The sequence below is a fragment of the Mchenga conophoros genome, linkage group LG4 (genome assembly GCF_057382185.1).
Source record: "Mchenga conophoros isolate Kocher_MC1m ecotype Shallow Benthic linkage group LG4, M_conophoros_male_GT1.1, whole genome shotgun sequence".
Classification (NCBI taxonomy): Eukaryota; Metazoa; Chordata; class Actinopteri; order Cichliformes; family Cichlidae; genus Mchenga; species Mchenga conophoros.
In genome coordinates, this window is record NC_140529.1 from 4870689 (window position 1) to 4885586 (window position 14898).

The window sequence follows — 14898 nt, forward strand, 5'->3', positions numbered from 1 at the left end:
CAGATGTCCAAGTGGTTGTCATGGGACATTCTAACAGTAACAGTGGAAACCCAAACCTGATTAATATTATATGGGTGGTGTTGTAAAACTAGCTGAATGAAGAAAGTCAAGTTTGTCTCTGTCACTGAAGATTATTTGAGTGAACTGTGAGCTGTGTGAAGGTTTGGCTCCCAGACCAAACTGAAGGAACGCTTAGTGTCTCTCGATGTTTCTGTTTTATGGCTGCTTCTCTAATCAGATGACCTCCTCTGTCTCTGTTCGCAGGCACGATCACTTCATCTCATCCAGCTTATCGTCGTCTTCTCCCTCTCTGTTTGATGGTGCTGTCATCAGTACTGTAACCACGGCAACTAAGAAGCATTTCAGCACACTGCTTAGTCTTCTTGGAGGTCTGCTGTCCCGGGAGCATCTTTACCCCGAGGCCAGGTTCTCTCTCCCCATTTTTAACCAAACACAGCTCAGTGTTTTATCACTAAATGTTCACTGTTTAGCTAAATGACTCATTAGCTGTCTAACGATGACTGTAAACCAGATTGAACATATTGGATACAGCTATTATAACAGTCTTATGTTGGTATGTTAGGAAACTGCTTCTCACCTGGGCTCAGGAGATCTCTCTGCTGATGAAGAAGTCGGACACCTACAGCCCCCTCTTTTCCCTGCCCTCTTTCAACAAGTTCTGCAGAGGGATTCTGGCTAACGGTGAGAGTAAACTCCAGAATTGTGCTTTACACAGGCTTCACCACTGAGCAGGATGTTTAATGCTGTCCTCGTTTTCTGTGGACAGCTCTGAATGAAGATCAGGGTATCTGCCTCCAGACCTGCCACACTTTACAGGTCCTTTCTTCATCACTGTCTACTGAGCTGCTGCAGAGGTGAACGGCTTGCTTCTGACCTGCACGTATATGGAAGCATATGATGCCTAATGTTTGTTCTCTTGTATTAAAGCCTCTGTGTGTGTGTCTGTGTGTTGTGGGTTGGGGGTGTCTTAGGTGTACAGATGTGTGCAGAGTGCAGTTGGTCCACTCGGCCATGAGGGTGAGGCAAGCTTATGGTAAACTTCTCAGGACAATCCCTCTTGATGTGGCTCTGAGGTAAGACTTGCTGCACAGCTGTACCACTGCACACTTGATTCATTCACGTGATTTGACATATACATGGTTGATGTGCTGTTATTAGCAGTGGATGTCTTCCTGATTGCTCTGGTGTGATATAGAGGCATCACCCAGCATCTGATAGACTAACAAGCTCCACAGTCTTGTTCTTGACGTCGGCTCATGCTCAGTAGGATGAAATGTTTTGGATAATTTGCCTTTGGGATGAAAGCTGTGGTATTCGCCATACAGCAGAATATATCCGTCTCTGTGACCACTAAAAAACACCAAGTTCAGACTTGGGCCAGCTATGAAGCATTTGGTGCTACAGCAGCTGTTGGCTCCTGGCTATACAGAGCCTAAACTCTCTGAGCTCCACTTTAATGAAAGGCAGTCAATAAACCTGCTGTTACTTTGGCTCGTTTTCCTGTATCTAGTAGAGCAGGGGTGGCCAACCCGCGGCTCTCGAGCCGCATGCGGCTCTTTGCCTGGTTTCATGCGGCTCTTACGTTCATATCAAAGTTTGTGTTTTGTGTTTTTTTTTGTGTTGTTGTTTTAAAATGTGCACGTTCGCTTCGCTTGAGTTCAATACGGTATTTTCATCAAATGGCCATGTGTGTGAGATGAAAATACCGCAAAGTTTCCCAGTAGGAGCAAGTTTGCCCTTAAAATGGCAGGAAAAAAATGCACAGCAAAAAGAAAATATGAAGATGAACACAGGACGTTTTTAACAGAGTGGGAGAGTTTATATTTTTTTGTTGAACGCAATGGCAAGCCATTCTGCCTTATATGTCAGACGTCATTAGCGCATTTCAAAGCTTCAAATCTTCAGCGCCACTTCAGCTCACTCCATGCTAACATCGACCAGAACCATCGACCCAAAAGGGACTGAACTTCGCAAGCACGAGTCGGCCACTTTGAAAAGTCAGCACATACAGTTTTTCCAAAAATTTACGAAGCGGTCAGAGACCATAACGCTCGCATCCTATCAGCTGGCTTGGAACATTGCACGGGCTAAAAAGCCATACGATGAAGGGGAGTTCGTTAAAAAATGCCTCAGTGACGTTGTTGAAATCTTGTCTCCTGAAAACGACAAATTAAAACGCGTGGTATCAGACGTCCAACTGTCCCGCCACACTGTTGAACACAGAATATCGGACATTAACACGGCTATTGAAACACAGTTGCACTCTGACCTTAAAGCATGTGAGTATTTTAGTGTCGCATTGGATGAGAGTTGTGATATACAAGACAAGCCTCAGTGGGCAATATTTGCACAGTCTGTGTCAAACGATTGTGTGATCAAAGAAGAGCTCCTGGATATTGTGCCATTAAAAGACAGAACCCATGGCATAGATGTGAAAGAAACCATGATGGCTGCATTAGAAAAAGCAAATCTGCCCATAACGAAATGAACTGCAATAGCCACGGATGGAGCACCAGCCATGATGGGATCTGTGAACGGGCTTGTGGGGCTGTGCAAAGCTGACCGAACTATTCCTGACTTTTGGAATTTCCACTGCATCATCCACATGGAGCAACTCGTGTCTAAATCATTGAATTTAGATAACGTCATGAAGCCTGTGATGGAAATCGTCAACTATATCCACACACATGCGCTTAACCACAGGCAATTCAAGAATCTCATCGCTGAGCTGGACCAAGGGCTTCCAGGTGACCTGCCGCTGCACTGCACTGTGAGGTGGCTGTCAAAAGGCCGGGTACTCTCTCGCTTCTTTGAGCTTTTGGATGCCGTGAAACTGTTTATGGAAGAGAAGGACAAGGACTATCCCGAGCTCTCGGACCTCAAGTGGATTATGGATCTGGCCTTTTTGGTCGACATGCTGTGTCACTTGGACAGACTGAACCTGACCCTGCAGGGTAAGTTAAAAATGCTGCCTGAGCTGGTGCAAAGTGTGTTTGCGTTTGTCAACAAACTGAAGCTGTTCAAGACACATATTCAAAAGGGAGATTTAACGCATTTTCCCACTCTGCTAAAAGCCAAGCGGGCAAGTCACCAGCGCTGCCCTGAGTAAGCAAAGAGCCAGATATGCAACGCTGATTGAAAACTTGCACGAAAGCTTTGTGACCCGGTTCCATGATCTACAATTGAAAAGGCCACAGATTACGTTCCTCGTCGACCCATTGAATGCAGAGAGTTTGAAAGTCTCGCTAGTCACAGATAAAGCTGCAGCTGAGTTGGAGATGATCGATCTTTGTGAGGAGGACCAATTGAAACCTGCTTTAAGGGAAGGGACCATTGAGTTCTGGAAAAGTATGCCAATGGAAAAATACCCCAATGTCAAACGGGCTGCGCTTAAGATACTGTCAATGTTTGGGTCAACATACAAGGCAAGGAATGCCAGAAGTCCCATTAAACAACATGCATTGTAAAAGTAAATGCTATTGTAGATTATTATATTTTTGTTTGTGGACTTGGTTGAACTGAGAGTTTGTGTGTGTGAGACAGTGCGCACAATTGTTGAAAATGACTGGCCTGTGGTTTTAGTACTGTAGGAGTCATTATCATATTGGTGTGTGACATTTACAATAAATCTGGCTGAGCAGAATGTGTGTATATTGTGACTGGTTGGCCACCCCTGTAGTAGAGTGTGGGTCTGGCTAATGATTAGCTAAGGTTGTACCGAGTCTGAACAATAAGTGGTCCTGGTTAATAACTACAGACTACTACTTATACAGAGTTATTACTTGAGTTGAGTCTAACTACAACCCGGCAGGTCCCAATTCATTAACCAGCTGCTCGGCTAACGCTGTCTCACAGCTAATGTGAGTGCAGGTTGTTGCATCCTGCCTGACTGCCATTTTTCAAATAAATTAAATAGTTTTGATTAAACGTATGAAAGGGAGCTCCGTGTTTTAACCAATCTGTACTATTCATCTATGACTCTCAGAGCTGCACACTCACAAACGGCATTGCTTTCATCAGCACTGTCATAGTTAGGGGACAGTTGGTGTTAGATTTGAACCGCAGTTGTGACCCATCAGGAGATCGGATGCATGTTCTCAACATATGCGTGTATATTGCTTGTTCACAGTAACCACAGCCATCCTGAAATGAGGAAGATCTCTCTGGCCATTCGCCACCACATGAGCCATGCTCCGAGCAGCACTTTCCACCCCCAGGACTTCAGTGACCTTATTAGCTTCATCCTATATGGCGTCCTGCACCGTGGAGGGTAATGGCACAGTGACAGCTGCACAGAACTCTGAGAATGTCTTTTGTTTTACAGTCTCATGGTCATTTTTGATCTTTGGTAGTCGTGCTGTGGGTTTACACAGATGTGTGTATCATGACGATTTTGAGTCAACTATAGTGAGAGATTCACGTCAGGTCTGCGTAATGTAAGGGAGATCTGTGATGCACGCTTGGTTTTATGGAGGATAGGACTTGTGATGAATAAAGGTGGTCATGTCCTGTATCTACAGCAAGGACTCCTGGCTGGAGCGCCTGTACTACAGCTGCCAACGCCTTGAGAAACAGGATGGCCGTGGAAGTACAGATGGTAGCAAGCCAGACGTGGTGACACGGGCACTGCTGAAAACAGAGGTGTTGCTATGGCAGTGGGCAGTGTGGGAGGCTGCACAGTTCACCGTGTTATCCAAACTCCGAACACCTTTGGGTCGAGCTCAGGACACCTTCCAGACCATTGAAGGTAAAGTGAAGAGTTCATGTGACTGCATTCACAGTAATTGTCATTTACTTTCAAGATCTTTTTTGTAACCTCCAGAAGAGGTTTCTCAGATACATACAGATGCTGTCTGGTAAAGAAATAAAACTGGGACAGTTCATCTAAAGTTCTCAGACACAAACCATTTTCTCTGCTTTGTTGCAGGTATGATCCGGAGCTTGGCTGCACAGAGTCTGAACCCCGAGCAGGATGTTGGAGCTTGGGCGGGCAGTGGAAGTGACAGTGATGGTCACCACTTAAATCAGCTCCGCCTCACTTTGCTGCTTCAGTACCTGGAGAACCTGGAGAAGCTCATGTACAATGCCTACGAGGGCTGTGCTAATGCTCTGACAGCTCCACCAAAGGTACGCAGACAAACTCCACGGCTTGAAAATGAAATAGTTTAATATTTTGACACTAAAGGAGATGATAGAGCCTCAGAGTTTTATCATTACTACAGGTGTCCTTGAGTTTTGTGATAAAGGAAAAAGATACTGAGTCACAGTTTATCAGTAATTTATAAGTGCAAACAAAATGTATGAAGGGCGTTTTTAATCTTTTGTCTCCAGGGAGTGATTGTCATTGCTGACAGATTGGCTAAGTCAAAGATTGAATCTGCTAAACCTTACATATAGCCTCCTCTATAATGTCACATAATAAAATTGAAACAACTATTTTCTGTCTGGGATTTAGTGTCCTGGATCGATTGACGATTCATTGTTCATCCTGTTCATAGCCTGTACATACTTATAGTTATAGCATATTGTAACTGTAACTTCGGTCGTTGCTGTGCTTTTTTTGGAAATCGAATTTCCCAGAGGAACCCACCCGAGGGATTAATAAAGTTCTATCTTATCTTATCTTATCTTATTCACAACATACTTCATACCGTGTACATTATAACATACCATAATAGACCCATTTCTGTAATATACTCACATATCTATATTATTGCTAATATATATTGTAATATATCTATATCACTAAAGCACTTCTGGATGGATGCAAACTGCATTTCGTTGCCCTGTACCTGTGCATGTGCAATGACAATAAAGTTGAATTCTATTCTATTCGATTGATTAATAATCAGTCGCTTGTATAAATGATCACGCATGCCTTCTTCGCCACTCCTCAGGGAATTCGGACTTTCTTCTACACGAACCGTCAGACGTGCCAGGACTGGCTGACGAGGATCCGCTTGGCACTGATGAGAGTTGGTCTTCTGTCTGGACAGCCAGCAGTAACTATTCGCCATGGGTTCGATCTGCTTGCAGAGATTAAAAACAGTGGCACTCAGGTCTGTGTTAGTAGAATATCCTCTATGTATTAGATGTAGTAGAGATGTATATACAGTGAAAATATTCATATTACTTCACTTGTTTGTCATGTTACAGTAATCAGCACTGAATGTAGTACACAGCTGCAGTGCTGTCAGAGGCTTAGGATGCTAGCCACTGGATTTAACTAGCTGAGGTCACCATGCTGCACAACCCTTCTCCTCAGTTCACTGACCATCTTCCTGTTTGCTGATGACATATTTAACATCTGAGAAATCTAACATAGCGTTCTACCTTAAACTGCCAGCTCCGCTAGAGTTGACCAAAAGGAACTCTTTGACCTGACCCTTCGGTCATGTCTGGAGGAAACCAGGTACCGCTTATTACCTGGTCAATACCATCCCATCTTCCAACAGGACAACAATCCTAGGCACACAAACCAAGATAACAAGAGAGTGTCCCAGCCAGAGTTCAAACTTGATCTGAACTGAACAGATGTGAAAATGGCTGTGCACCGAGGTTCTGCATAGAACAACGGGAGAAACTGCCCAAAAATGAGTGCCGAGAGGCTGTAACATGACCAAATGTGGAACGAGTGAAGTGCTGTGAATAAGTGCTGTAGTAGTTCTGTTTGTCTGTGCAAATGCTGAGTGTTAGATTAGGCGGTGTATCATTTGACCATCCTACAAATACTGTGGTAATAAATAGTGTCATCTGTCTGGGTGAACTGTGGATCTGTGGACTTTAAAGGGTCCAGAGCTGGAGGTGCCCGTGGTGTTGCTTGTGGAGGCTCTGTTGGAGTTGCATTGTCCCGAGGCCATCCAGGGCTTGGCAAGTTGGAGTGCCTCAACTTCAGGCAAGAGTATGGGCTGGTTGTCATCGGTTGCGCTGCAGGCTGAGGGACGGTAAGGACTGGCACACTAACCGATTATCCTCATGGTTCACTGAGATACTCATTTGTAATAGATTCATGTAGTTTCATTGCTGTAATCAACTGTGCATATGTTTGTATGTGCAGGTTTGAGAAAGCAGCCCAGGAGTATCAAGACCAACTGTCTGCAGTTACAGGGATGGACTGCAGCATCAAAGGCTCTGACTCCTTCATGCTCAAACTGTCCAGCAACACAAGCAGTCCAAAACACTGTAGCAATGGTAACTAGCAAACATCCCCTTAGATCGCAGCATGTTTATTTGTTCAGCTAGCTTTCTAACTGTTCCTGTAGCACAGCTGTGAGGCACACAGCCACTGCAGGTAGGCTGTGCATCACCCGACTCTTAGAAACGTGTGTTTTCTGATGCTTTCTTTGTTTTTTCATCTTTCCTTTAAGTTTCACTGATGCTATGATGCTTGGTGTCATTTTCAACAGGTGACAGCAGGAAGACGGTGTTACTGAAGTCGAGTGAGTGCTCTCCAGAGGTGCTGAACTTTCTGGCCAACAAAGCCTGTCAGTGTTATGTGGCACTTTGTGACTGGGCTTCTGTTAAGGAGTGGCAGGCCACTGTCAGCACCCTCAAACAGAACTCGACCAATCCAGTCAGCATCAACCTGAAGACAGATTTCAATTACATCCATGCTTTGAGTCACTTTGAGGAGGGCGATCTAGCAGAATGTGGGGTTCAACTGGAGCTGCTGCCTGGAGAGGATTACACCGCTCTTTCTGGCAGTAAGGACAAACTGGGTAAGTGTCCTTACTGCCCCGAGTCTTAACAGACGTCTGGATTGTGACTGAGTTGTGCATTTGCAGTAAAACTGGTATTTTTTCCCAGAATGTAATGTAGGATTTTCAAAGTAAGACCACAGGTATCTGCTAAAAGGCTTGGAACATTTTGAATCTCAGTGACCTTGACCTCAAGGTCAGCTTTTCTGAAAGTCAGATTTATACCATGGGACCCATCTACTGGTGGCTGCTAGTATTTCTAACACTCTTTGTGCTCAAATTTAGATCTGAAAAGGCTCCTGCCCTCAATGAGTCCAGATCCAACTGAGCTGCAGAGAGCTATCGAGGTGCAGCTCCTTCGCAGCGCTGTAAGTGCAATGACCAAAGTCAGCGAGCAGCAGGATCAGAGAGCAGCACCAAACTCAGAGTGAGTTCATTTTTTATGGGTCAATCATTGTCAAATGCCGTACCAGCTCTGATTTCAAGGGGGAAAAACCCCATTAGGGTAATGAAACCCTTCTTAATAGGAGAACTGCCACATTTTAGCTTTCTATTGTTCAGTTTGCTCAGAAAGTATTTTTGTGATAAAGTCGGGGCGTTTCAAGCCTTTTCTGACGGCTGTAGCAGCATACACACAACAGAAAACCGAGCAGCCATGTAAGACAAAGCGTAGAAACAGAGATGTAAAGAGATGATTATTGAGATATAAATACAAACCCAAATATTATTATAAAGGGACACAAGTGTGACACTGTTTCTGGGATGTTATCAGTGCACTGTGTGCAGGCATACATTGTTTTCTATATACAAGAAGTGCAGTGATCGACTCCCAGATTGCAGCCAGACATCAAACGTTAGAACGTTTTCTTTTTGTTATTGGTGCAGATAACCACAACCCAGTAAGATTAAAGGCTCTTCTAAACTGATTCCAAGTTTTAACTGTATGAATTACACCTGGGTTGAGTATACGGTCTGAGACTGGATGTTTGGAACCTCGTGATGCTACAGGGGAGGTGCGCACAACTCAAGCTCCTTCCAGTGACTACCAACTGGGGCTGATGGTATCCCTCTTCACCAGTACAATAATATTAATACTCTAACATTTACTACCCAATAATATATATAATATGAATTTTGGAAGTGACGTGCGTTTTTACGTATCTTTGGCAGCTTTTTATTCCATATGAATGTTGATTTCTGGCTGTTACGACTGGACAAGAAAGGTTTTGTTAAAAAATGGGGACACTTAAAGAAATCTAGGATGCGAACACATGTTGATAGAGTTGTTTGTTCCTCCTAAAGTAAGAGGCTCGTTCTTTAGAAGAACCACTGATGATAGCAGAGGTGGATCATTGGACTTGTAAAGATCCTTAACATCACGTGGTACTCATAGACCTAAACACTTGGATTTTCTGTGGCTAATCTTGAAAGAGTTGGATCCAATGTGTCCCTCGCATGCAGAAGGGCGGGGCCTTAACTCATTATTTTGAATATTAACTTCATAACCAGATATTTCTCCAAATGTTTAAAGTAACAACAACAAACGAGGGTCTGATATAAACAACTTGTCATCTGTATGAAGAGAGACTTTGTGCTCTGATCTGCTGGATCCCTTTAATAACGTTCATCATTAACTGAATCCGTGACAGAGGGCAGCCGTAGCACCCACTGGGAACAAGTCGATCCTATGGCAGACAACCGAATCTCCACGGCGTTGCAGAGGCGTGTCAACCAAGGCAGCCCTACAGCATCCAGGACCATGAAGAACTCATCCACCCCCAACAGCCCAACTACCTACAAGCTAGTAGTTTGACTGCCTCAATGACCTCGCCCCTAATGATCAGCAAGTAGCCGCCCTCATCCACAGACTCTGCTCCAACTATTCCCTCCACTGCCTCCAGTTAACTCATTCACTGCCATTGACGTCTATAGCCGTCAATGGCAGTGAATGAGTCAATGGGTTTAACTCATTCACTGCCAATGGCTGGCAGTGAATGAGTTAAAGGCAGCATCACCCCATCCACACTATATTTACACTGTGTGAGTAGAGCATTGCTTTTAGTCACCTGACAATTTGCCAGAATTGCTTAGAGTCCGACCAAAAGTCTTGAACTGAACTTCTTCCACACCCAAGGTTGGGAAGGAAGATGCTGTGGACTGGGCCGTCTGTCAGACAGGGCACCGACCCTCTGTCACAGATCTGTTGTCTCTGTTCTGGAGGGTCCCATTTAGGCGCACCGGGCCTGTCCAGTTTCCTCTCACAGCAGCTGATCTAACTCATCAGCAGGGCGTGATCAGTTAACAGCTCAGCTCCTCTCTTTGCCTGAGTGTCATAGCAAATCCGTCAATGCAACGCCAATCTAGGTCTTGTAGTTTCGTCAAGTTTCCCAGTAGAACAATGGAATCAGTTCTAGGAAAACTGTCATTCGCTGCATACTTGCAGTCAGGTGGTCAGGGACCTTTCCCTGACCTGAAGCAGCAGGGAACCAAAGTCCAGCCCTTCTCCTGGAGACTGTGTGGTCTCACTCGTGCTCCCTGTCCAGCCCTGCCTCCAAGGTGTAACGACTCTGCGCTATAGTGCACACTTCTTTCATCTAGGCCAACACGCTTGTTCCCAGCATTGAGCGCATACGGTTTACTGAACATTGCTTTTGTTGCTTAATATACATTTTTAGTGTGGTGTATATGATTGTTGTTATTAATTAGGTTCTTTCGTCAGCAGCAGCAGTAGGTTTACACTCCAGACTGAAAGAATAAGGTCATATAGTAACAACCAGGCTTGGCAAACACTGATGTGTATATAGGTAAGGCAGGTGTTGCTGGAATAAACTGGATGTGGTTCCTTCAGAGATCTTTTTCGTGCTGCTACTTTGTCATTGCTCTGATGCCAACTTCTGTTAATTCTTTTGCATGACAGTGAAAACTGAGACGTTTTAAACCTCTAGATAAAAGAGAGCATGTTTAGCAGCACGTCCAAGGTAGGAGGGAGAGACTGACAGCAACAGACTGTCCTCTGTGCTCGTGTGAAAGAACTCTTTAGGCTGAAATGGGGTTAAGAGTGTAAATCTCATCTATCCTTGGTATGTTCAGTCCATTTCCTGATTCTGTAAAGTGAGACTGAACGACAGCCTCCATTCCAGGGCCAAAAAGGAGGAAAAAGTCGGTTAATTCTGGAGTCGTTGCAGAAAACGGTCTCTTGTCTGTTTTCTTTCCAAATGTTAATGTTTAAAATGTGTTACTTATTTTTAGCACGGTGCCATTTTCAGACTGGTAACAAATCGTGTGATGTGATGTTGCAGTACGTTGGTGCGTTGCTTGAAACAGACCGGACGGATCTGCTTGGGTCCCCTTCGCCTGTCGACCCTCACCCTCTCTGAGACCCTGCCCACATTTCCCACCCTGCAGCTCCACTCTACTGCCACCCTGGAGAATGCTCTCACTGGACAAGAGGTTCATAAATAAACTCATTTCATTTGCATCAAAAACGACTTTACAGTTGTTTAGTGTCAGTTTGGCGCGCGCGCGCACACACACACACACACACACACACACACACTTTCTAGGTTTCTAGCTTTAACTTCAGACGAAGCAGCTGCAATGAGCACCAGCTTGAACTGTAATTGTCCAGTTTAAAGAAACGTAGCTTATCTTCACCCTTTGTTCTTCACAGGACTGCGTGATTCCTCTGTGCAGTGAGGCTCTCAACTCTTGTAAGCAGCAGGATGCTCAGCTGTTCCTTCATGCCCTCAGATACAGCACATTTCAGAGACAACTCCTCCACAAACTTAAGGGTAACCATTGAGTCCTGTTGTTTCTGAGAGAATTAATCACACCTCAGTTTTGTTTCAGCAGCATCGAAGAAGAAAAAAACAATTTATGCGTGCTTCATAAATTGTCAGAGCAATTCTTCCAAGAAAGAAATGAAGCCACTTTGTATCTCTGAGGGTTAACCCAGGCGGTACAGTGGTTGGATGATCGGTCAGGCTGTCCAGCTGGTACCTCAGCTCGTCCCCAAAATAGCCTGAGCTTGGATTGGAGAAGAAGTTGGTTGGACCTGACCTTACTTTACAAAGTCCCAAATCCAGCTTTGTGCTGCAGACGTACTTTTTGCTGGGCTGAACGTGATCACTGTGCTGCATAGACAAAGGGCCGTGGAAACATGCTGGATGTATTTGTCCATGTAAACCTCTAACATTTCTCCTCATTCTTGCTTAGGTTACTCTTCCTCCACCGATAGCCACCTAATGGAGCTTTGTCTGACTGCTGTCAAATTTGCCCGTAAAAAAGGCAACATTACACTGGCATCTCGCCTGCTCAGACAGTTCAGTGACACACAAACACAAGAAGAAGAGCAGGAAGAGCACCTGTGCAAGGCCTTCAGGCGTCTTAATCTTGAAGGCACCCTGGGGGAGAAATGGGGACCAGAGGTGGAGATAGAAAAAGCCAAAGTCCTAAGAACTGCAGGTGAGGGAACATCTTCATTACTCTACCTTACACTCCATTGGATGGGAAAAAAGGACCTGCTCACCTCGAACACACACACACACACACACACACACACACACACACACTCCAAACCCAGGAAGACCCAACAAAACGATTAAAATCAATGTAATATGATGAAAAATCCTGACTGTAATCAGTGAGGTGATTATTTAGAAAGGGCAAACAGCTGGGAGATCTGGGTCCAAGCAGCACCTTGGCCTAACTTTGTGCTTAAACATAAACTGAGGTTTTGGTTCCTGAACAGCTGATTTCGTTCGGTCGTCTGCGTGTTCACTCTGAGGTGAAGGTAGAAATGTGGAGCGCACATCAGAGACAGTTTACTGAGCTGTGATATCAGGATGGCAGCTGACTCTGTGTCTGCATCACTTTTCATTTAGTAAAAACTGTTTCTGCAGCCGTTTATGACAAATTTCATTTTTCAAGAATTATTCAGTGATCATTCACTGATGTGTAGTATACCCTCACTTTATTTATAGAGGGTTACTCAGACAACCTAAAACTCCAGGTCCTGTCCATATAAATGCACAGACTGGACACAAGGTATCCAGCTGCTGTTGTTCCTCTGAGACGAAAGACGGCGGCTAAAAGGCGCCGGTTCTATGCGGGGATTAAGCCGCACATTGATCTTCGTATGTTCTGGGAGAACTGAATGCACGACTGATGCTCTTGAGAGCTTCTCTCCTACACGCTTGACCAAACAGGCATTTGTATTTCCTCTGACCACTTTGCCACAGATAGCATGTTGGTGCCCTCTTGTGGTCAAGTGTGTAAGACATGCTGTCCCGGTGGCCCGTTACCTCCATGAGAAGTGAGCGAGGTGTCTGCATGGTCACAGCCATGGAAACGCGACTCTGCGGGCTGTGTAATAGCCGACAGCATTGCTCTGTTTTTCAGCGTGTTTAATGTTTTCATGTGTTTTACAAAATGTGACAGCGCTGTGGGCAAACTGCCTGGATGCACGTAACGGCACAGTTTTAATACAGAGTGCATGAAGAAGTGCTTGTAAAACAACACGGAAAACTTTGCATCGGTTTCCCTCGGGTGGCTATGGTAACATCCACCCAAAGACTGCTTCCCAGCCCGTGGATTCTTGAGAGCCCCTGCACCTTATCTACTTTAGGGATCCTGAAACGGTGCCACAGTTTCAAAGCCAGCATCTCTCTTTTCTCCTCACATCTCATCTCCATCTCTTTATCTGTTCTTCTGACGACTGCACCGGAGACATTGATCTTGTCAACAAGGAACTCCTTGACAAGGAGTTCCTCTTTTTCCTTAGTTGTGAGGTTGGTGAGCCTGAGCCAGCGTGCCTGCTCCTGGAGAATCACCAGGCCTGTGGCTCTCCCAGTAGCCACTAATTTGCTCGTTGACAGAGCAGCTGCTTTGTAGCACTTATCAGTAAGGAAGCGGCCTTCCTTCCAGGGGAGGGACGGGGCTATGAAGATGAAGATGACTTTGGGTAAATGATAGATGGACTGATTTTTGTATATGTAAGCTGCGTGCTTACACATATCTTGCATGTTGAAATCCAGGGGAGACGCCATTGCAGGTTTATCAACCTAGCTGGTAGCTGAGTGCTTTGCAGCCCAGCTGATGCTAGCCAGGGAGTTGGAGTCCACCTCCTTGTTGTCAGGCAGCAGGAACTGTGAGTCGGCCGACTCCTCTTCATTCTCGTTAAAACCTCCTCCCTGTTCTTGTAGCATCTCCTCTCATATGAACTCCAGCAGGGGAGAAACCCTCACATCCTCCATGTGGCTCCAGCAACAGGAAAGTGGTAGTGATGGTCTGTGGGTCTCATCTGCCCAGCTCACGCCTGGTGTTGCAGCCAGATCCTCAGGTATCTCCATTTCGCCTTGCTCTGCAGCAGCCACCTGACAGGTTAGCCTGGTGAGCTACCCGACTGTGGAGCAGTTTGTGTGGACAAGCCACGCAGTGGATACGATCATGAGTGGATCTCAAGGCAGCCTGAGCATGCGATGAACCTATGCATGCTCCACACGGGTGTGCATCTCAACCTAAAGTCTTTTTGCATCAAGGATAGTTTTCTAACTTCCCTTCCATCTTCACTGTGTACGGCTCTGGACCCTGTAGCTCCTCTGAAAAAGTGCTTGCCTCCGTGGTATAATTCTCAGATGCACGCCTTAAAAAGCAGATAACTTGGAAGCTGGATAGAAAATTGAGTCTCACTAATTTAGAAGACCATCATGTAGCCTGGAAAAAGAGTTTGCTGCTCTCAGTTAGAGAGAAGAAATTACTCATAACCTTCTCATGAATGTAAAATTATGCACAGCTACTTTGAATAGCATTTATATTAAACGCCTTTCCTCCAGTTGAATTTTACAGAGATGAGTTTGCTCGTGTGTGCGCTCTGAGTCAGTCATCAGCTGGTTCTCTTTGCTGAAGAAAGCCTGGCAGACCTGACCTGGGGTCTGCCAGCCTTCCTCTGTCCTTGCTGCCAGCAGCTGGAAGCAATAATAATGATAATTAGTTATCAATACATCAGAAAAACAGACAGTGGCACTGTAGTTACGACAGATGCTGTGAGTCCACTTAGCAGAATAATTTAAAAAGCACACACAGTTTGACATCTTATAAAACAAATATGGAAGTTTCTCCCTTCAAGTCCCTGTCGAGCTGTTTAGCAGTAATGCCACTGAAACCAGAGATCCTAATCCAA

General features: G+C 45.1%; 1 protein-coding gene across 4 annotated transcripts in view; it reads left to right on the plus strand.

Annotated features, from left to right (window-relative positions):
* Window positions 1-14898, plus strand: part of smg1 (SMG1 nonsense mediated mRNA decay associated PI3K related kinase) — a 57929-nt gene that overhangs the window by 17169 nt on the left and 25862 nt on the right. For all 4 annotated transcript variants that reach the window (XM_085270006.1, XM_085270009.1, XM_085270008.1 and 1 more), the window contains exons 15-29: window positions 265-426; window positions 584-702; window positions 788-875; window positions 993-1094; window positions 4151-4291; window positions 4542-4768; window positions 4949-5148; window positions 5919-6080; window positions 6811-6965; window positions 7079-7212; window positions 7428-7739; window positions 8004-8145; window positions 11018-11168; window positions 11389-11509; window positions 11934-12182. In XM_085270006.1, the coding sequence (XP_085126132.1) occupies window positions 265-426; window positions 584-702; window positions 788-875; window positions 993-1094; window positions 4151-4291; window positions 4542-4768; window positions 4949-5148; window positions 5919-6080; window positions 6811-6965; window positions 7079-7212; window positions 7428-7739; window positions 8004-8145; window positions 11018-11168; window positions 11389-11509; window positions 11934-12182 (2465 nt within the window). The remainder of the gene's footprint in view (window positions 1-264; window positions 427-583; window positions 703-787; window positions 876-992; window positions 1095-4150; window positions 4292-4541; window positions 4769-4948; window positions 5149-5918; window positions 6081-6810; window positions 6966-7078; window positions 7213-7427; window positions 7740-8003; window positions 8146-11017; window positions 11169-11388; window positions 11510-11933; window positions 12183-14898) is intronic.